This window comes from Chlamydotis macqueenii, chromosome 2 (assembly GCF_036417535.1).
Source record: "Chlamydotis macqueenii isolate bChlMac1 chromosome 2, bChlMac1.mat, whole genome shotgun sequence".
Classification (NCBI taxonomy): Eukaryota; Metazoa; Chordata; class Aves; order Otidiformes; family Otididae; genus Chlamydotis; species Chlamydotis macqueenii.
Window position 1 is genome coordinate 98,186,000 of NC_141557.1, and position 23,679 is coordinate 98,209,678.

The 23,679-nt window shown below is 40.3% G+C and overlaps 1 protein-coding gene across 1 annotated transcript in view; it reads left to right on the top strand.

The window, feature by feature from the left end:
• The window catches only part of TMEFF1 (transmembrane protein with EGF like and two follistatin like domains 1), a 124,170-nt gene extending 100,542 nt beyond the window's left edge, over positions 1-23,628 (top strand). The window contains exons 6-10 of the mRNA XM_086740484.1: positions 11,341-11,489; positions 12,350-12,415; positions 16,409-16,532; positions 20,820-20,978; positions 22,404-23,628. Coding sequence (XP_086596610.1) covers positions 11,341-11,489; positions 12,350-12,415; positions 16,409-16,532; positions 20,820-20,978; positions 22,404-22,488 — 583 coding nt within the window. The 3' untranslated portion in view covers positions 22,489-23,628. The remainder of the gene's footprint in view (positions 1-11,340; positions 11,490-12,349; positions 12,416-16,408; positions 16,533-20,819; positions 20,979-22,403) is intronic.
• The last annotated feature ends 51 nt before the right edge of the window (positions 23,629-23,679 follow it).

Sequence of the window (23,679 nt, forward strand, 5' to 3'; positions counted from 1 at the left end):
CCTTAGAATCAGAACGATTATTTACCTGGAAGAAACAAGAGGAGATTGAAATCTTCTGTTTGGGAAACTCTAGTAGAGCACCCCTTAAGAATGCTTTTTACATCTTATTTTGACTCCTTTTCCTGTTGGGTTTCAACATACTTTTTAACCTCATAAAACTGTAAAAATATACATAAAATTATTGGCAGCAAAAGTAACTTCCATCAGGCCTGCATAAACACTGCCAGGTTCACATTATTGTTGCATTTAATTTCGCATCATATTACATCCACTATCACCTCTGGTTCTAGAAAATCTTAAAAGAATTCTAATTTTATAATAATATTCAATCTTGATTTTCCTTTTTAAGGCATGAGAATGGCCATTGTAACTTTTTTTTTTGGACAGTGGGATATTGCCTACTGAACCACAAACAAAAAGTACATTTAGTTTGGTTCAAGTAGACTTCTTAGGCCTAGATAGCCTAAGTGTTAAAACACTTAATAAAGTGATCTGTATGGTTACAGAAAGCATTTTAAGAGGATTTTGCTTCGTGATAGTAACAGAATGAGTTAGCTGAAGTGTCTCCTAATGTTCAGTAGACAATCTAGAGCCAAATTCATAAGAGGCTAATAATTATGGTAAATACACAATTAGGCATTTTTTCATCCTCTTTTCCAAGCTGTGCAATCTGAGACTTTACAAACATCAGCTCCTTCTTCTCCAAGTGCTCTTGAGAAGCAAAACAATATTTCTACACCCATTTTATGAATAGGCAAACTAAGTTACAGAGAAAGTTATTAGCCTGCAGACGGACAGTGAATTGGTGGAAGGGGAGACATCCATGCCACAGAATGTTGAGTCATTTGAGGTAAATGAGCTGGCATTAATGAGAAATCTCAGGACCTGCCAACAGGCCAGCCACAACAGCCTGGAGTGCACAATAGGCAGATTTTCGCCTGATAATGGGAACATCCTGCTAAAGGCAGTTTTATTCCATATGGACTGTGATTCCTCTTTTGGGCCTGGAAAGATGTGAGAGTCCTATGCAAAAAATTATGGCACCTGATAGCTGCAGTGAAAACTGTAGCTATTCTTGCAACAAAGAAGCAGGAGCAAGACCAACCACTCAGTATTTCCTGATTTTTAGAGTTGGATTTGCTGAAGTCTAAACAAGTCTCTCCTTCTCGGATGTGCACAGTGATAGCATGAGGGGCAACGGGTGCAAGTTGGAGCATGGGAAATTCTGATTTGACATAACAGAAAATGTTTCTACCATGGGGGTGGTTGGACACTGGAACAAGGTGTCTGGTGAGGCTATGGAGTTTCCATCCATGGAGATGGTCTGAACTTGATCAGATACAGCCCTGGGCCAGCTTTGAGCAGGATGTTGGACTAGATGACCTCTACACATCCCTTCAGGCCTAAATTATTCTGTAATCCTCTGTAATTACCAAATCTTGGTGCTTTTTAAAAGCAAATTTAAACAAGTTTAGTTGTACATAGCTGAGATGCACTCCATGTTACAAGTTAGTGATTTTAATTTTTTGTTGCTCTTAAATTGTATTTTTCCCCTTGAAAAAGTTATAAATTTTTAATTTTCATGCTTGGCATTAAAGTATTATGGATGTCTCTTATCAAAGTTGCTACATATGCTTTTATTACACAAGATCATATGTAGTCTGAAGAATTCAGGCTTTGCACAGAGTTTTAGATTTGTATCTTCATTTTCTTTGATTTCTCAGGAATATTATCTATCTAAAACAGAAGTGGTTACAATGCATAGTAAATTGAATGCAAAAATATACACAACTTTAGCATTTCCACTGCCTCTGTGAAAAAATGTGGTGTTGATTTTAAGTGGGCTGATTGAGAGAAAGAAATAAAGTGTGGAGATCATTGTCATAAACAGCACGCCATACTTAGAAAATTAATGTTCAACTGTATGCAAATCGGTGCATTATTTTTTTCTATAAAGGCAAAATGGAATCGGGTTGAGGAAACATCACAGAAATGTATTTCTCCTTTTTTTTTTTTTTCTCATACAATATACAAGTATTTTAAAGAGTTGATAGTTTATAGGCAGGCTTTTAAAGAGCACTAGTCTAGTAGGTGCACTAGTCTTAAGTTGCAAAAAGGTGTACTATGCCGTATTGTCCATACAGTGGTTTTCTGTACGTCAGCGGTAACAGGATACAGGCAACAGGTTTCACAGGGATCGGCCATGATTTTTTTCCCCCTTTAGCGACAAAACTGAAACACAGGTTCTGTATTTCATGGGAAAAGCTCCTGCCTGAGATTGATAGGTCAGTACCTCCCTTTCTACCCTGCCCATCAAAATGTCTCTCTGGCCAAAGCCTTCCCCTGCTGTGATGAAAAGGCAGCGTATTACACATAATGGTGCAAAACATGTAGCAGGGGAGTGAAAACGGACATGTGAGGTCGGTAAATTTAAACTATTGTGTGAGAAACTGGCCAGACACCTAAAAACATAGGCAGTATGGGAGTGGTGTGTGTTTTCTGCTGGAATTTTGAATTGAAAATTAAGTCAGGTGGAGATGAAGGTGGCAGCCTGCAGCTTGGGGCCATGTAGAGCTGATGGGCTAAATGCTGTAAGACACCAACCCAAACACATATGGCTTGCTGTTGATACACTCTGGACTAACCAGACTGCAGGTTTTTTTGTAGTACACACTGACTTTTCAAGTAATACTGATTGTTCATGTGATAAACAGATCATCCTAGCAGCACACAATCAGAAGGTGGTATATGGATAATATTGAAACACTTAAAATAATACAGTTTGAATGCAAGCCAAATGAAAACAGATATGATTGTAAAGTCATTTTCACCAGTGTAGCACTTAAATCTGAAAGCAGTATATATAAAATATTTGGAATATTTATGGCTGTTAAGGACTCCAAGTGAATTATTTTAAAAGTCAGATAGTATCTAACCAGTATGATGCCTTAGTTTACTGTGTATGATTGAAACTGAAATTATTTTTACAGTCCTTTGAGAGATGAAGAATTTTTTTTTCCCTACAATAGCCACCTGCAGCACTGGCAAAGAAACTGATAACATAAACTTAGTTGTGAGTTTGGTTTTTTTGATATTGCGATTAGAAAGGTGGGCTCTTAAGTATATATTTTTTTTTCATAAGACTTCAATTTTCAAATCATCCTGATTTCCATCTGTTTTTCTAAGGTGTCTTTCTGTTATCTGGTCATTTTTTCTGCAGGTTTTTTCTTACACATACCAAAATTCATGCTCAGAGTAAGGGAGAACATTTTAATACTTATACATTAAGTAAAAATGAATTATATTTATAGTAAATAGTATGTATTTTTACTGTTCTACTGTTAACATCTAAAATAAACTGAATTAATTGTAGAATAGAGGTGTCATCTCACATTTTTTCATCAAATGTGAAGTATTTTTCCAACATAATAAGTCATACTACTTATGAGGAATTATATCCCCTATTCTTGCAAAGGGAGTTTTGATATCTGGGCATCTGTTCAAGGGTTGAACTGCTCTCACTTTGAGGAGAACAGTTCAATCAGAATTTCTCTCACCGCAACTTGCGAGTGTTGTCTTTCACCTCTCTACTGTGCATCTCTGGGAAAAGCCTCCCTCTGTCTTCTTGATAAACCTTCTCAGATAGTTGGTGACAGCAATCAGTCACCTCCTTAGCCTCTTCTTCTCCAGGCTGAACAAGCCCAATGCCCTCAGCCATACAGCACATGCTCCAGTCCTCTACCTATTGCAGTTGCTTGCCGCTGGACACTCTCCAGTTTCTCAGAATATTTGCTGTTACTGGAGGGTTCCAAAACTGGACATAGGGCTCCAGATAGGACCTCAGGAGTGCTGAGTGGAGGATGACAATAATTTCCCTTGCTCTGCTGGTGACCCTCCTGTGATGCAGCCCCCTAGTCTACTGCTCCCCTGGACCCTCATGTTGTTTTTTTGCAGAGCACCTGCCAGTCCACTCTCAGTCTGTCCTGTGGTTTTCCCTTCATCTTCAGACTTCAAGAAGTTCCTCCATCTTGTTGAGGCCCCACGTGAATGGTCATCTTGCCCTCCATCTTATGCTCAGTAACAAACTTCCTTTCCTTTGGTCCCTAAATGGCTGGAATAAACTTCATTAATTTTAGTTTAAAATATAATTTTTCTTCTTCCTTTTTTTTTGGTCTTTGATAAGGAAATAATTAACTTAAAAATAACCTCACTGTTCAAATGTGTCATGTTCTCAGTTTTCCCTGTATTTTGTTTTTTAACAGATAAAATATGGAAATGAGATTCTGAGCACATTCAGTCTTTTCTTAATAAGTGTACTATGCTGTTAAAGATCTGTTTTGACTCATAATGTAGATTTTCAAGGAAGATTGGCAACTGATGTCCAAGCAGACCTTTCGAGATTAACATTAACAAGATTTACTTTTGAAAGAAAATGTGTCTCGGCAACGTATAGATTCAATTGGCCTATAGTTTACATAATGTCTGTTTTCACAATGGCCAAACCAGAAATTCAGAAGTGTACATATTAACACTAAGAAATACCAATATGGACATTTTAAAGTCTCAGCCTCTTCCTCGTCTATCTAATTTGTCTCTCAGGGAAAGATTTGGTTTGTTTGAAGTATGGCATGCTGCTTTATACTTGCCGCTTTTGACCACTTTTTCACTCATTTACCATAGTCATCTTTTTTTGACCTTTTTAGCATATGATAGGTATTTGTAAGGAAGAGTATCTTAGTTCTTTGTAAATGCAATTCACAGCTTTCTGGTCCAACAGAAAAAAAAAAATTCCTTAGGATCTGTGTGTAAAACAAAACACAGAAACAATAGAAGAAATCAACCTAAACAAAGGATTTATGATTGTGTCATGAGTTTACGGAATTATGTAAAATTGATCTACAGGAAATCCTGATATGAGAGGAATAGTATAATGGCCTCTTCATTACACTGACTATTAAGAAGTTGAATAAAACCTAGATGGATAATAATCCAGGCCTGGTTTTTTCATGTGTATTTTTAGCAGTCTTTGCAGCAGTGTGTGCCAAGTCTTTGGAGGTTTCTGTTAATTGAGGGTGGAGGGAGGGTTAGGTCACTCTTGGGAGATCAAGCGTCAGATGACCACATAGGCTGCTAGAAGCTCACGACAGTTAGGGAGTAAATTTCTGCAATGGTCAGAGAAAGCCGTGCCATGAAATGAAAAAAAAAAAGGAGTGAAGAGATGGCTGGAAAGTACCTGAAGGTTATGATGTTTAAAGGGTGTTCTGCATTGCTGGGCAGAAGCAAAAGCCGAGAGGGAGTTCAAGCAGGACCCAGAGAAGCTTGCAGAATTGAAATCTACTTCTCTTGCCCTTATCTTCCCAGTTCTACAAAGGCATTTTTAAACAGATGCCAAAAAAACTAATGAAGATTCAGCTCTAGTCAAATAGGTAGAGAAATCACTTTGAAATCCAGATTTCTTAGTTCAGGTTTCATCTGGGAAGAATTGCACACAAGGGAAGAAACATCAAATGAAAGGTAATCCTTCATTTGACATGGTTATCTTCTTAACTGCAATTGCAGCATGCCTGCTATTTCAATTCACCTAAATTTATTCCATCAAGCATACACTTATTCATCTGTGTGCATTTCACACAATTTGTTTTATTCTCGTGTTTCCATTTTGCATTTGCAAAGCAGATGTGCCAATAAATAGGTGAGTACCTGAGAAAGCTTACTGTTGCTGTCAGCCACTGGGACGGGGTAAGAAGCAGCACTCTTTGTGAGCCTGGGCCAGAAAAATACATTCATGAGCAAATCCCAGATGGGCACAAAGGCAGCAGTCTCATCTGTTGGTTGGTAATGCTGACCTCTCTCAGTAGTCCAGCTCAGTCCACAAATCTGTAATGCTTTTCCTTTCCTTTTTTTTCCTCTCTTTTCTTTGAATCTATCGTGGTTTTTAAGCACGCAGAACTTCCAACAAACCACATACACCTTGAAGCCTGAAAACAAAAAGGAGCCTTGAAATGTGTTCTGATCTCTGGGGATCTAATTAATTTACTGATAGCAGCAAGTGCTCTTACAGCCTGAGCTCGTTTCAAATGTGTCACACCATTTTACCAGACACGTTTTCTTTGTTACACCTAGTAGCCCTTAATAAGTGAGTTGTACATTCTCATTTTTTATTTATTAAAAACACCTAAAATTTTTGTTTAGTTTAATTATAGCACTTTGTACTTTCCTGAAATTCAAATGCTTTTCTGTATGACTAACGGTGTTAATGAATGATACACATGCAACTTCTAAAAGCACGTTGTCACAGCAACCTGGTGCCTTTTTTCTTAGGATGTCAACTCTGATGAAGAGTGACAAAATTAAGGGTTTTTTTCTGTGCACCCTAGTACATCAGGAAAACACCTGAACATGTCCTGTTGACTTTCCAGGGCTAAGTGAGAGAAAAGCTCTTTTGGGGACACTGAGCAGCAACCCTCTCCAGCAAGACATCAACGTGGAGAATTAACTACCTGTTTCAATCCTTTTGGTTAAAACCAATAGGAAGGTTATAGTGAAGAAAAAAAAAAAACAACAACTCTTGTAGTGCTCTCCTTTTATTCCAGTGCGACTTTTACAACAAGCTGTTACAGCAAAAACTTGCAGCACTCCTTCACTTCTTTCTGGTATGAAGCATCAAGCACTTTCAGGACATCCTTAGTACACGATTCTGTTAAGTGACTTTTCCTTAAGTGACTAACTCTTTTCTTCTGAACATTGTGCTGAGCAGCCACACATCAGGCTGAAGGCACCAGTTGGTAGTTTTGCTTTATTTTCATGGGGCACCAAGCAGGATCATGTTTGTCAAACGCATACAAAAGCCAACAGCAGAGCAGCGGTGTGGCTCAAGCTGTGGAGTCCTCACTCAGCTCCAGGTGACGGTGGCAAAACAGCCAGTATCAGTAGTAGGGCTAAGATTTTGCCATAGTCTTGACTTGTATTGGGATGTGATGATTGATTTACCCAACATGGCACGGCTTTGGGAACTACTGATACTTTGAAAAAGCAACTAGAGGAACAAAGAAGCATTTCATTGCAGGGTTGCAGGGTTTTTTTTTTGATGCAAACTTTGCTGTGCTTATCCTCACTTTTAGCAGCTCTCTCATCCTGGCTGGCCCTCTTGTACTCCTCCCACATATCCCCACTCCCTCCTCAAGATCTCAAGTTTTTCCTGGCCTCCCTTCCTGAGCAGCTCTCCATGTTGTCCTCTGCTCTCTTCATGCTCTTTTCATGCTCTCTCCCCAGCATAAGTAGGGCTTGTCAGGGCACAAATTACAATATGGGACTTAATTCTGTGTCCAGTTTCAGTCAGCAGTGAAGAAAAACAAAGCCCACAGTCTGTGGTGCCTCATACGGGTTCTTCTGCCTGCAAAACACAGCTCCCCTTAAGATTTCTGCCCTTTAAAATCCCGCTTTTAGCTCATGAATACTGTCTGCTGCATCTTCTCCCATACTTCGAGTGCTGCTTGTATGATCTGTAGGATGATTCAGCCCCCTGGGCTGTGCTTGGTAGTCTTGGGCTTTGGCTTCTGCCTGGCTTTAGGCTTCAAAGGGGCTGGTGGGGGAACTTGTTTCCCTCAGGAGACTTGATTTTCTGTCATCTTCTCCTATGGTCTGCCCTCTGTAGCTCTCCAACTTCAAGGTGTAACATGTTTTCTATATTTCATAGCGGGTTCGTTTGGTGATCTTCCAGCACTCTCCTGAGCTGCTTTTTTGTTTCAGTCTGTGGTGGTGGTCTTGTCCTCTTGCAGGGACTCAGCTGCCAATTTTGATGTGTTTGATGTGCAGCATCAGAGCAGCAACTTGCTCTCCCATGGCTTTCCCTTCCTTCACAAGCACCAAGCAGTTAAAAACAACTTTTATTTCATGTTTTCTACCGAGAGCAGTGCTCCACACATTTCACTGCTCCTGTCTCACAGTTCAGTGCTTCCAGAAGACTTTGGCTGTATTTTGGGTCTAGTGCCAGTTGGCTGTGAGTGAGGACAACTTCACTGCACCCAACACAGACTCTCTGATGGGTACGGGTTTCTAATGAGCGCTCCTGGCTCCCTCCCTGCCACCCTGCTGCACCCGTGCAGGCCCTGCTCCCATCAGAGCATCCAGCCCCAGCCACGACCTCACCTTAACTGGTTCTCTTTCAGCCCTCTGAATGGCTTCAGGCTTTTTTATTGGAATAATGAAGCAGAATAATCTCAATTTTTTTTAAGTACATCAGTCAGGTTCAACTGTTCATTATCTTGCAGTATATTTAAACCACATGCTTTTATGTGCTAGAGAGCTCTATCAAAGTACCTACAGCAGTAACTAAATGGCCAGGTGAAGACCAGACGTACCATTTGGCGTTGTGGTCATAGTCAAAGGTGTAGCTAATGGCATCAGGAAGATAATCAGGTGCACGGGGCGGGGGGTTGGACGTTTGAAATAGAACCTTTGAACTCCCAAGCTGTAACCAGCATGGACTGGTTGTAAATTTTGTGTAATGCTTGGGCTAAACAAGTGTCACATCCTGAATCCTCCATTTAATAAAGAACCATGAGGCAGAGTCAGTAGCTGGGAAGTTGGTGGTGTGGTGCACTTCTGCAGATCGACTGCTTAGACTGGGAAACTGAGGGCCTGGGCTCTGAAGAGAAGAGCTGTCCCAAAAGGCAGTGCCCTTAGACAGAAGAAGGGAGCCTGGAAGGAGGATGGCACTGATCCTGGAAGCAGGGGCAGATCCTGGAGATCAGAGAGCAGGCAGGCATCCCACCAACTGGCTGGGTCTGTCTGGCCAGCAAGGGCCTCGCTGGAGATCTGGTGTGCCTGCAGCCCTCACGCCTGCGGGCAGAAAGTGCGCACGTCTGCCAGCTGCTCAGGGTCTGTTGTGCCAATGGGGCCCTGTCGGGGATTTGTGTGCTTGCAAGCCTCCAGTAACTCCCAGTATCCAGACTGGCAGTGGGCGAGCGTTTCACTGGCTCCCACCCCTGGCAGTGACCAGCTCTGTCCTGCTCCAATGGCACAAAGCAGCTGCGAGACCATTGCAGCTCGTCAGTGATCTTTGGCTGCTTCATGCTGCCCCAGCCCTTATGGACATGTCACAGGGTCTCCTCTAGTAGGTTTTTGTTTCTTTTCCTACTTTTAATGATAAAAATTAATTTTTGTCCATTGAAGAGATGCTTAGAGCTAAGCCTGAGAGTGTTTATCAGAAAAAACAGATCAGGAATTCACAGCTACCCCCAAAACAAGCACTTGGCAATGCTCAGAAAGTAAGCATTTAACATTAGATATTAAATATAAATACAGTGAAGCATGAAAACATAAGCAGTTTCCAAGAAATTTCAACTCTAGCCTGTAATGTCACCATGTGGAAGAAAAAAATATTTTCAAAAGTTACCTTATTTGTCACCAGGAATGATAAAACCCAGCAGTAATTATGATGCTACAGACCTTGGATGGTGACTACAGATAGATTTAGAGCTGTTTGGACATAGAAATACCGATGGTGTTTGTCTGGAGATATGTATACAGATGTGCTCAAATATGACAAGGGTGGGTGCACATCGGCATCGGTGGCTCCTGAGAGCCAGGGCTGAGCAAAGGTATCTGTAAGCCCATAGCCAAAGTCATGCAAATTAGGACTAGCTCTCTGCTCCTTCATATCGATAAATGTGCACGACTGCTGAGTCGTGAGCCTTTTATTTGCATATTGTAAATCCTAATAAACCTCTCATTAGGCTTAAAATAATGTAGGAGTGTGTAAACAAAGTAGTGCTTCCTTTCCTGGGTTTAAGGTTTACAACCATTACCATTTCTAGTAAGAAAAATTATTGTATGTTCATTATATTGATATTTAGCGGCTTCATGAGCACTTTGAAGTAGGTCCCTAAGATATGTAGAGACTCATTACTAGGACAGTTTCTCACTGTCAGTAGGTGCACTTAAAAACCTGTTTGCGGTAGAGACGTTCTTTGGTCTAGCAACAATCTGAAGTTCACAGGCATGAAATATTACTGGGAAAATCAGCATCTCTGAACTTACATAACAAAAGAGAGGGAGAGGAAAAGGTGATGTGTTTCTGCAGCATGGAATTAGGTTCTGCTGTGAGATTTGCTACTGACTTGAGGCACACATGCATCATTTAATTGTACCTGGAACAGCTGGAAAGAACATAAAAAACTCTAGCAAGTCGGTAGCTTGTTTTTTTTCCCCACCCTGTGCCTTACAAGAGTGAAGCAAGGTGAAGCTAGCAGCAGCTACTAGCAGACCATGTGCCTTCCTTTCTGCCAAAGAGAGAACTGCGTGCCCACTGCCACCTCCTCAGAAGATGCCGGGCAGCCCTTCCTGCTCTCATGGCATCAGGAGGAGCTCAATGGAGAGCTGGACCAGGCCCCTGCCACGTCCCGCATTCTGCAGCCACACTCCTTACTTTTCCCAGCCCAGAGGCCAAGCGGAGCTTGCAAAGCACAGAGAAACCTTCATTCAAAAATAAAGGTTTGATTAAAAAGTTGAATATTGATTAAAATAAACAAGGGGCAATGGGCTTGGAAAATTATAATGTTTCCCTGTGCCATTCACACATGCAAAATTTCAGGACTTTTTGTTGGAGCAATAAAACTATCTAACTGGAAACAGGTCAGTCATAGCCCTATCCAGGTCTTTGGCTGTCCTACATTTGGGTGGTTAGGAACTAGCTGCATGCTAGGTCTTCATTTTTCCCACCTTTATTTCACAATCCCTAGTGCTGTGTCTAAACCACAAAGTGTTAACTGGATGCAATATGAAATTATTCAGATTGCATAATCCTGTTTAAAATACAACATAATGAACCCACTGTTAACTTTCAAAGGTGTGAGTGTCTTGCTGAAATGACACAGTTAACCAAGCATATTGATTCTGTACAGCCCCTGAAATAGAAAAACTCCTTTTACAGCTTAACAGAAATGGGAGTCCTTTTCTTTTTCCTTCCCTCTCAGGGATCCTGACATCCCCCAAAAAGTAGAATATTCATCTGGTTTCATTCACACTTGAGAACAGACACGACGAACTGTTACGTTAATGCAGTAAAGCTTCCTAGCAATGTGTTATCAATTTTCAGGTGTTAATCAATGAGAGCATAGTAAAACTACAAGAAACATTAATACATTATTAAAAAGCACCTATTCATAATTTTGTACATTCTGCTTGGAAGCCTGAGACATCCCTTCTTCAGCGTCCTCATGCAACACGCTCTTCTCTTCTGGTATTAGTGCATGAGCTGGTGTTTACTCAGGGCTCAACATGACTTCATTTCTGTTTGCTGGATGTCAATTTTGGTTTGCTGTATGTTTCAATTAACAGGTGTGTATGTAATATAGACTGCAGTGGATACAGTTTTAATCCTGTATGTGCTTCTGATGGAAGTTCCTATAACAATCCCTGCTTTGTTAGAGAAGCATCATGTCTGAGGCAAGAGCAGATCGACATCCGGCATCTTGGACACTGTTCAGGTAGGCTTAATTTTGTTTTTCTGGTAAATGTAAATTCTGACGTAAGTGGGCTTGGTAGAGTTTTCCCTTTGCCATTTTTGATGAGAAATCACTGAACCATTTGTCAGTGAACTCCCTGCCTGTATTTTAGAGTTCCCCACGCAAATGTATGTTTACACTATATACATATGTGCTGTGTTTACATTGTCTTCCTTTGGCTACTGTTACCTGGTAAGACAGCAAAAGCCCTTAGGAGAATCTAAGCAATAGTCCAATGGGTCTCATGTGAGGGACTGGTAAGAAATAGGAGAGCAAAAGGTGTGTGGGAAGCGTTCCCTCTTGCTGCTGGGGGCTGTACAATGTACTTCCAAGTGGAGTCAAGTTGGGTCCCAATTGCACAAATATTTATCCATTTCCTTTTTCAGTGTTGGAGTGGTCCACCGAAACCCTGTCTACTGCCTTGTAGTTAACTATGTGCATTACTCTTCAGTTTTGGGGTCTTGCAGTTAGGACCTGCTCATGGGAATAACAGCTTTCCACCATCTCTTTGCCAGTTCCATCCAGGTCTGTAACTTGGACAGTTCCAAAACCAAAACAGACTGTCACCAAAATAACCTAGGCCCATAGCACAGAAAAATTTTTAGTTCAAAACCTACAGGTGGAGGTGTGCCGTGTGTTGGTCTGGATGCCAGGGTTACTGACTGTTACTGACCAGGTGTGCTACCAGCCAGGTTGTATTGGAGGAACAATGGGAATGTGTCCAGTTTTATTGAAATTAAAATACTCCTTTGCCTATTATTCTGGCTTCTCAGTTACATACATGTAGGGGTGTGGAAATAAACCGTTCCTAATAGCTATCCATGCATGTATTTATCACCTAGAAACAGATGACGCAAACGCAGTTGGAAAGAAGGAGGATGGCACGCAGTATCGGCCAGAGGTGAAAGGTACTGTGCTGACTTTGTGCTGTTCGGTGTTGATACCACAAGATGAGACAATTGAGCACGCCGATCTCTTCTGATTTGCCTTAACAGCTTTGGTTTCTGTAGAGACAGACCTGCAAACAACTTATTTCTTACAGCACTGACGTTGCAAGTCTGGCAAGAAGGAGATGTGCGTGATTTGTGAGTTCTGCCTGCTCTGTTCCCCTAAGATGCCCAGCTGCTCACCGCCCTACGCTGCGGTCACAGGATTAGGGTTCCCGCAAGTGCTGTGAAAGTGCCTTTACTGCAATACAGCAAGCTGTGACATTCCTGATGAGATGACACAAGCCACTCCCATGACCTCAATCTTTTCTCATAACTTCTGAAAAAAAAAAAGGCAGATTCTATATTTGTTAGGTTGTTTTAAAATGTTTTCTGTAAGCTAATATACTGGATCACATTGGTTGAATACCTATATGAACCTTACTTTACCTATATGACTCTTACTATGAACAAAAGAAAGCAGAGTTTCACTTTCTGCTCGGTTGTTTACATGGTGGTAGCCTGTGTGTGTTAGGCACGTTCTCAGAACAAATATGCTTCTGGATTTCATGGCTTTTGCTCAAAATGTTTCTCTCCAGGACAAAACATCTCTGTCTTTCTCAAGTTATTGTCAAAGAGCAGATCTGTATATGTGTTAATCTTGCCCTCTTCTCTCACAAATAATAGCACTGCTATCTTCTCTGTTAGCTCTGGTCTTTAGTTGTTTCTATCATACTTGTTTTACGCTCCCATGTCCTCCCAGAGTAAAGCCATCCCATCATGGCTTTCAACATTCCTTGTCTTCATCTTGAAAAGCCGTTCAGTGCCAAAAAGCTCCACATATTTTTCTTTTTTTCACAAATTCTCTTATTTTCACTACATATAATGTAGCAGTTGGAACGATTTAATGTCAATTTTCACTTACATTATGAAGGCATAAAAGGCACCAAGTGGAATATACATCTTATTATGTGATGTGATGAAACACCACTTCGGGTTTCTGTTCAGAAGAAGTTACAGCCTTTTATTCTTTGCATATAAATTGCCCTCGAAATCTAGTTAATGAAAAAAAACATTGTATATAATTATTATTATTAACGTGTATAGCATGTACAGTCTCAAGTTCAGCAAATGATGTACACAGAGGGAGTATGCCTTGTGCAAAAAAAAAATGTTTTGAAATTTTTTATGCAGTAGTCACACCTTTTTAAATAGTGAGAGCCTGAAGTGAACTACTTTGAATGACTTTTTCTTCCAGGATAAAAGAACAGTCCACACTTCTATGTTTGCTTTTGCTTTAAATTCCTGTGAGTTATTCTTATTAAACCCTGTTCTCTGAATGTATAATAGCTTCTAATCTCTAGAACCATGATGGTCTCCTTCTCCTGCAGTGCAAATATCTATCTAAAGGTACATCAGAAAGGTCTCTCTTCCTGGATTCAGCTGGCTTGCTCATTTTATTGTGCCAAGATGGGCATCAGGGTTTCAGTTTTTGTGCATCCATCTTCCTTCTGGTAAATTATCTGAGCTCTCACATCCAATCACTCTTTCTTGGCTCCTACACCAGTTAAATCTTTCACTTTGAAGCTCTGAAGCAGTCTAGCAGGTTTCTCAGATTAAAAATGGATTCCTGTCAATAGGTAGGAAAATATCTATTTTACACTAGGAATCACCTCCTGCATTTAACAATATCTGTTTGCTTAATATTAGTTTTGCCTCTGACTTGGGTGGCCATGGCTACCTGGCCTCTTTCCAGGGGACGCATCTTTCACTGGGCCTTACATTCTATATTAGTATGTACGTTAAAATCAGACATGGTGCAGCTATCTGAACAGATTCATGTAGTTGTATGTCACTTATCGCTAGCCTTTGATTGCGACCAGATGTGGCAGTAATTAACTACTTGGAGAAAGAGGGAGGCAACAGTTTTGGGATGAAGCATCCCCGCTTTTCTCCTCTTAGACATATCATGATGCCGTCTGTTCCATCAGGACAGTGGTGGGCATCTTGTCAGTACTAGGCAATGTTCTTCCCTTGCATCAAGTCCTCTGTGTCTTTGAACCACAGCCTGAAGCAACAGGCTTCCTTATAGATAAAACCTCTAATAGTTAGATTTTATTTTTTTCCCCTGGAACAAATTAGAAAACATTACAGAAAATGTTCAGGGAAAACCTAGAACAGCAGCATGCCTTTTTTTTTTTTTCTTGTATAAATACATTCTCTTTCTTGCTGGTGTTATTTCAAATATCTGCAATTGTATAAGAATATTTCTTCTTCACAATCTCTTCTTGCTTTGCACCTGCAGTTCATTACAATGTTGTATTTGTGACGCTCTAGTCTATTACCATGGAAATGAACATAATTCCATGCTCACATCTTTAGATCCCTGCTCTTTAGAGAAGTTGATTCTGAAATACCAACTTCTGTATTTAGGACTTTTTTTACAGAACAATTCTGGGGAAAGAATGGTTGAAAATGTACACAGCTTTAGACAGCTCTAGTAATGTGAACGAGGCACGAAAGATGTTGGTGTGGAAGGGACTGCCTTCCTGTGCTGGGCTGACCCAGCCAGCAGCTAAGCGCCCACCAGCTCAACCCAGCCACCCCCCTGGCAGAGAGACGGAGAGAATCAGAAGAGCAAACACGAGAAGAACTCATTGGTCAAGATAAAGCCAGTTTAAGAAGTGAAGGGAATAAAAAGAGAAAAAAACAAGCGATGCAAAAGCCGTTACTCAAAACGCCCCACCAGCAGACCGATGCACTGACAGTCTCTGAGCAACGGCCACCTTGGAAGGACCAAAACTCCACTTTTAATTGCTGAACAGGATGTTGTATGGTAGGGAATACTTCTTTGGTCAGTTGTGGTCAGCTGTCCTGGCTGTGTCTCTTCCCAGACTTTTGCCCACTGCCAGCCCACTCTCTGAGGGGGTAGCAGAGTGAGAAGCAGAGAAAGCCCTGATGCTGTGCAAGCACACTTCAGCAACAGCCAAAACACTGGTGTATCATCAGCACTGTTTCAGCCAGAAATCCAAAACAGCACCATACAGGCTGCTCTGAAGAAAATTAGTTCCATCCCAGCCAAACCCAGTACACTTCCCAAAGGAATGGGTATTTTAAGCTCATGGAAAGTTCCCTTTCCATAAATATTTCTCTGAGGAAGACTGCTATTGTGTTTGATTACAGCTGTAAGACCAGTGGTACCAGTCAGATCAGCGCTTTATCAAGTTGTTTTCTACCCAGTAATCATAAAATGTGGTTTAACTTCCTCCTAACTCTTCAGGGTTTTTTTTCCCCTCTGTTTAGACATGGGAGAGAGCTCTCTGTATCTATGTATTTATTATCTCTTTGCCCCAATGCCACTGACAAAACTTCTGCTGATCTTCCTGCATTGGCTTGTTTCCCTCATGAATACTTTTCTTCTTTGGAGAAACCTGACATAAGAAGCATATTTAGATGTAACTCCCACATAAGAAGCATATTTAGATATAATTCACAAATAACAAGCAATATGATGAGAGGAAATGGCCTCAAGTTGCACCCAGGGAGGTTTAGACTGGGTATTAGGAAAACTTTCTTCACCAAAAGGGTTGTCAAGCATTGGACGAGGCTGTCCAGGGAAGTGGTAGAGTCACCATCCCTGGAAGTATTTGAAAGATGTGTAGACGTGGCGCTCAGGGACATGGTTTAGTGGTGGACTTGGCACTGTTAGATTTGTGGTTGGACTTGATGATCTTAAAGATCTTTTCCAACCTAAATGATTCTGTGATTCTGTGTCTTTGAGGATCATTTTCCAGTGCAGTACATCCTAGGCAATCTCTGTAGATGCCTCTGAAACTTCACCCTTAAGCCTTTGCTTTATTATTCTGTATGCCTTGATTCACTACAAGATTTTTAAGGGTATGCTATTCTTAGTTGAGATTTTTTAATGAATATCATTAAGCCATTTATAATTGTTTATGTATATTTCTTTTCAAGACGCCAGTGATCAAAGAGAAGACATTTACATTGGAAACCACATACCTTGTTCAGAAAGCTTCAACGGCTACTGTATACATGGAAAATGTGAATTCATTTATTCCACTCAAAAGGCTTCCTGCCGGTAAGTCCCACATGCCTCCAAAATGTGCTTGAAATTGCTGTAAAGCTTAATCAAGATGCTCTTTAGATGTAATTACAGCGTGTATCAGTTTGCAGTTATCTAAGCAGTGGCACAGGAGCTGTATCCCTGTGCTGCTCTAGTCGTGTGGGAGATAGCGCTCAGAGGAGAGGCTCGGTCGCTCAGGAAGTTCCGAAGCTGAATCCCTCTGAGGACTGTGTTGTCTCCTTATTTTCAGCTGCTAAATCCTATCTGGAGGAAAAAAAAAAAAAAACAACCCACAAAACAACCTGCCTTTGTCTTGCGTGGCTTCTCTGTATGACTGCTCTTTCCCCATTGACCTCTCAGTCTATTCTTATGTTATCTCTACATTTTATTGCTCTTGTCATAAACTCTCTCTAGTGTATCAATATCTTATTTTTAACATTTATTGCCCTTTTTCACAATAATAGGCTTCATCTAGAGAGTATAAAATTGCAAAATATTCTTTAGCCCACATTTTTTGTCTATGGTATAATCTGTCAGCTCAGGACATTCAGTATTAAGCCACTCAGTGTTTCTTAGGAAATCTCAATGTTCCATTTTATTTCCTTAGCTCCTAGATAGTTTTGTCTTTACATTTCACAAACTAGATTCTGTCTCTTTGTTTTCTTTAAAAAATAAAATTAATTTTAAAAGTTGTTTATAGAAAAAGGCCACTTATTCTTAATAAGATGGAGTGCCTTGTTAGGAGGTTTCACTCTTGAACTTTCGTCTTTCAGGCTTGTACTTTCAGATTAATGTGTTTGAAGATGCTATTACTCTTTGCTTTCCTTTCCTTTGGAAACTTCAGCTGTAAATCCATTAGATACTATCACATTTTCTCCCTTGATCTTTATCGATCGAGGATATTTAGGGGTTTTTCCACTGCCAAGATTTAAGGGTTTCCAGACTGACCAGGGAGAAGAAAGCTCAAAAGGTAGAGCTAGTATGGTTGTCAACTTAAGCATTTGAAAGCTTATGTTATTCCTTTTACCATCTGAGACCATTTCTTGTTTCTTTTCACCTTTCCAGTAGGACTTATTTGGTTTTCTCTTTTCTTTGGCCAGAACCAAGAGAGCTCATCATGGCTTTGCTTCTCTTGGGAAACTGTGTGCATCCCCAACATCATCTTGAGGGGCCTTAGACAGCACTATGTGATTACAGTATTATTTTCACCTAGACCTGTGTTTGACACAATGTCTGATGGATTTGTCCTCAAAATATTCAAAGTAGAGGTATTTCAAGGAAAACATTACTGGCTGAATGAACTGGGTTTTTTAATTTCTCAGATTTTTTTTCTGGATGGCACTAATCGTACAGTCATTTATTCATTTATAATTCAGTTACTACTCAATCATTTCAATATTTATTATTACTGTAATAATTACTGACAGGCAATGTTTTGATGAATTTAATCAATGTACTGTCTCTTTGAATTCAATTTTATAATTACACTTACTATTAGTACCTTCAATTATTATTTAAACGGCCTGAAGAGTATCTCAGCACTGGACCTAACACAACAAACCTCATGTGGTTCTAGTCAAGAATTTCTGACTCTTAGCTCTTAACCTTAAGTATCAGACCTCCTTTGGATTTTTCTTGGCTATTTAAATACTGATGGTCTCATACTTTATGTGTGTTTCCTACTGGAGCAGAGTTATTAAGGAAACAAATTCTTTATATCAGACAGCAATCCGCTGTAGTAATCACGTACTTCTACCAAAGAAAAAAAGTTCTCTCTTTCTCTGGCAAGGAAAATTTAATGATGAATGCTAGGGGCAGATAGTTATTTTCAAATGCTTTGCATTCTAATACACATCTAGCATACACATTGTTTAATTTGGTCCTCATTTCCTGGTGGAGATATACGTGGCATACAAAACTGCAGAAAATACCCGTGCAGAGCAAATTCGGGCTTTCGCTTTCACTGAGGGCAATGTATCTCCTTGCTCATTGTACAGCAGCCACCCAGGACTGCCAGCAGGCAGGTGGGAGGAAGGTTTTCTAGTAGTAAATGCACAATATTTACTTCAGCAGTCTTTGCACAGCTGGGATCTGGTCTGTCTCCTGCTGCCCGCCTTGTGCATAGAATCATAGAATCATAGAATGGTTAGGGTTGGAAGGGACCTTCAAAGGTCACCTAGTCCAACCCCCCTGCAAGGAGCAGGGACATCCCTGACTAGGTCAGGTTGCTCAGAGCCTCATCCAGCCTGGCCTTGAACGCTTCCAGAGATGGGGCCTCCACCACCTTTCTGGGCAACCTGTTCCAGTGCAGTTCTGTCCTGTCTTCATGGCAGACTACATGAAGAAAGCACAGTTCAGTGCTTTGCAGACAAATCTAAACTTCATTGTGCTAACTCAATTAATTGAGTAATCAGCATATTTTGATAAATCCATGCTAACCTCTATTTATCTTACTATTATATTAATGCTGTATTGTCTTGCTATATGTTAATGCAGCAGAATGCTCCAAAATCTGTTCTACTAGTTTAAGGTAGCTTAAACTAGTGCCTAGTACTTCATCCCCCCACCAATAAAGTCCTTAACACGAGCACTTCTTTGTTGCAGGAATTCAATACTCCTGAATCGTCCTTCAGTATTTCTCAAAAATAATTTCCAATCACTTCAGTGTTTCTGAGGAAACATCTTTGAATTACTTGTGCCTCCTCTGCTCTAAAGCAATTCTCACATTGATCACACTTTGACTGTTACCTTCTTTAATGAAGACAAAAGCAAAGCAGCAATAAGAATTCAGTCCCCTTCACCAGCAAGAAGTCCTCTTCCTTATTGTTCCTTTTTGCATGATTACCAACATGTTCCCCATTCTCTTCCTTCTTGTATGCTAATACATGTTTCTTTTTATTCCCTTCCTAGCCTTTACCAAGCTTACTTACAGTACATGAGGACTTTTCTTTAATAGCTCTGCTCTTACTGAAACTTGTTTCATGCCTGAACCAAAACTCCTTACACGGCAGCTCATGGCTGGAGAAAGTAGAGTCACAAGATTACGGAAGTGTAAACCCCGACCGTTATCCCTGCATGCAAAGGGGGATTAGGAGTTGCATTAGCATGTGTAGGAAGGTCTGTGGAGTAATTGTTTTGTTCCTCCAAACAGAATTAGTTCCTACCCTAGCACAGAGCTTTTGGATGGATGAGACCAATTTTGTGTTGCGTTTGGGCTTATCTGATCCGGTTTACAAAAGGATTGTTTCTCTGCCTGCGTGTGAGTATTTCTTCTCCAGCTTTCTACTACAGAGCTGGAGGCCAATCGTATGATTCAGTTGCCCTTGATACATTCACATCAGTCAATTTTATAGGATAACTGTATAAGGAACTTGCTCAAGGATGTAACTGGTGGCCTGTGATTCTGCAGATTTCAGCTCAGTGTCTTGGGTGGCTCTTGCTTCCCTCCTCTCTTGCCTTGCGATGTGATTTCCTCCAGAGCGTGTTTCCACTGCCACCTTCACCACTGGCAGATCTTGCATTCCCTGAACATGTGTCCCTGATCAGTAGCAGCCTCTGCTGGGTTTCTCACTGAGCTAACTGCTGCTTTGCTCAGGCAAGGTACCATTTAGAGCAGCTGCTTCTCTTCTGTCTCCAGTCATTTCTCCCCCATTCCTGGCTAGTTTTTATGGATTCTTCCATGAACTCTCACTTAAACAGTTGTGGGCTATTGGGTTGTCTAAGCCGACCTCCATCAAATTTGGTTTGGTGACAAGGCAGGAGGGGGTTTGGTGCTGGTCTTGTCCAATAGGTTTTGCAGTATTCCACTTCTGTAGGCTGCAGCTTGAGAAGGAATCTTCCTTTTCCCCTCATTTTTCAAGGCTTCTCTTCTTCTTTGTCACTTCTATCCCATATTGGCATTACAGCTGAATGAGCATGCTCATATTGTGCTTCATGAGCATGCTTCTTTGTGTTTCATTTAACCTTGTCTACTTGTTTCATCTAGTTGCTTTATTCTTCCTCAGTATTGCCCCAATTTAATAACAACCCCACATATTTCTTTTGCCCGGTCAGCGCCTTCACCATGCTCATGTGTTTTCAGAGGACCACTAGTAGTCTTATTCAGGAAAGCAGAGCATATCTGCTCTGTCTCTTCTCTCACCACAGAAATCCAAACCATTCCCCAGCCCAAGCGTTAACCACACCTCTGCCTTTTCACCTGCTCTTTCTCAGTTGGAGTCACCTTGAACTCTATTTCTTCTGGAAAATGACTGGGCTATTGTCAAAGTACAGATTCCATGAAATATTCCTTTTCTTTTTCAGGTGTGAATCAGGATACACTGGACAGCACTGTGAAAAGACAGACTTTAGTATTCTTTATGTTGTCCCAAGTAGACAAAAGCTTACGCATGTCCTTATTGCAGCAATAATTGGAGCTGTACAGATTGCCATTATAGTTGCAATTGTCATGTGCATAACAAGGTAGGTAAAGACAAAAACAGTGAAAAATTGCACATTGTATGAATACACTTTTTCTGTATTTAAATATTTTACCCTTAAAATTTTATGTGCTTTAACATATATCTTAAAGTACTCGCAGAAAAAATACCTAATGACTGAAGCAGAAGGATTATGTAACATCGTTTTTTTTTTTTTTGGTCACAAAACACACATTTGTTTAAATTCACAAACCACCAGTAACGACTCTGAATCCCCAGACCAAATACCCAGCAGAACAGATCAGTCTTGAAACATGTCCAAAAGGTCAGCTACTATGTTAGACCTTCACTGGAGTTATTCAAGCATTGCTGATATCTTATAGAAGCCATGATCCCCCCCTCCCACCTAGTGAAACCAGAGAGGTTGACAAGATGCTATTTCCTACAGTACAACTGTGAAAGGGGTTACACAGAAAGAGAATCCCTCGCACCATTTATGTTTTCTGAAAACTAATGTGCAGCTAGTCCTCTTACTAGGTGCTTTCCATGGGAACCTGTTTTATGAAATGCAAAGATGCACAAACACAGGGTTCAAGACTCTCGCCCTGTATGAAAACTAAGATGGGAGCCACGAGTTCTTTTTGATGACAAAGGATTCAGTTTGCTCATCAAGGTCTTGAACCCAATGAACACTGAGGGCTCTGGGATAGAATACAGAGGACATAGTTACCGTATAGGTGCATGAAGCATTTAAGTCCTACACTTGGCCTTTTCCTCCTCAACTTGTTCTTCACTTTTTCAACTCCAGTTACATTGGGCCATAAAACTTTCTGCTCCTGCATTAGTGCATGGCTTCCCAAACCCAGTGATGTACAGTGACATCTCTATGAACAAGCAATATAGGCCTTCTTCTCTATCTCTGTTGTAAGGTTCAACATAGCAGGTATAAGTACACATATCTGACGCCTCCTGCACGTGTGAAAGAGTTGTTTGGCTCACGCAATTGTTGTCATCCCTGTGGACCACCAGTCCTGGGTGAGCTCTGTCTCAGGAGCTGCTGCAAGCAGTTGGGCACCAGCAGGTCCAGCACTTCAGAAAGCTGATTGATCCAGTCTTACCATCCACTGGATTTTAAGTATGAAATACGTATAAAGTAAAGCCAATGCAATTATTCACCATGGCACATGTTTTGCTGGATCAAGGCTGAAGGATGTAGCACCTTGCTGGTTTTGGACTCAAGTTCAAGCAGAAGTCCCTTCTAAGCAGTCTGGGGTCCCACGGACATCCTCAGGTGACAGTCCAGTACCAAACAGCAGGAGTGTCCCCCTCCCCATCAGCACAGCTCATAGACTCCTTGCTATTGTTGAGTACAGAAAATAAAGTCACTGCGCTATTGCTAGGTTTAATTTTATGTGGCACGCATAAAAGCAGCCCTCGTTTTTCTTTCTCTCTCTCTCTCTTTTTACAGAAAATGTCCCAAAAACAATAGAGGACGTCGGCAGAAGCAAAACCTAGGCCATTTTACTTCAGATACATCATCCAGAATGGTTTAACTTGGTGATTTTTATACCTACATTGACCATGTGATGTACATTTTTATTATATCTTTTTTTAAAGAATGGAAATATTTATTTCAGAGGCCTTATTTTTGAACATTTTTAGTGTAACAATGTTGGTCTGTATTCTGAAAGCATCAGCTCTAACAGCTATGGACTGTTTTAGTATCTTTACTTTTATGTTTTTGAATACAGTAGTTCATTTTCTGTATCTGTATCACATGGTTATATAATAGACTTGTGCTTTATCCATGGAATGTAATATTTTTGGGAACACAGATTTATTCCACCAATGGTTGTAGATTAAAGAAAAAAACAACAAACCAAGAAAAAAGTCCACATTACCTAGCAAACAAGGCATGAACTAAAGGTAAAAATGTTTACAGCTTACTTTTCTTATGAGAAACTAGAAAACACTGTGTTTAAATACCGTAGATATTTCAATGTTTTTGGAAGTTAGTAACTGATTTTTTAGACACTGCTTATCGCATGAACTGTGAAGCTGTGTGCTGTGTGTAGTTGTAACATACTTATAAAACATGTGGGCTGGGTCTAAGCACTGCCATCTCCATAAATGATTCCAACAATTTATTTTTAAAGAGGAAAATTATAAATTTCATAATTTGGGAAGTTACCTGGTAGAGCAGATGGCACAGGTGCAAAAGAAGTAGGTCTGAGTAGATTTAGGTATTGTAAAAATTGGTGTTGAATAATTGAAGACAAATAATTGGAATAAAGCCTACTTTGTCACTGTTAAAGCTGTTTTAATACTTCTTAAACTTTTTTAAAGAAAATACATGTTTTAACACCTACAATACGAATTGTATAGTGTTTGTGATTAAAATAAAAAAAAAATAAAAGTGAATGAATTCCTAGTGCTCTTGTATAGAGTATTTTCAAGAGCTAAAGAAGTCCATCCAAATTAGTCTGCTGGTCATAGTTATATTAATAGACTGTTAGTTGTCGTTTGAGAGATCCTGAGATAAAGTGTGAATAGGATGTGTTCAGCTGTTTTAACATGTAGTTTAGGCTTTCAAAATTTTGCATGTAGGAGTTAATAATTTGTTCGATTAAAAAAAAAATGCTTTCAACATTTTGAACTGCAAAAGCATGTCACAATACAGCGTTTTCACTATATTGCCTCTGGTTTAGTGTGTTTATTTGTTACCCCATGTGGTAATTGCAACA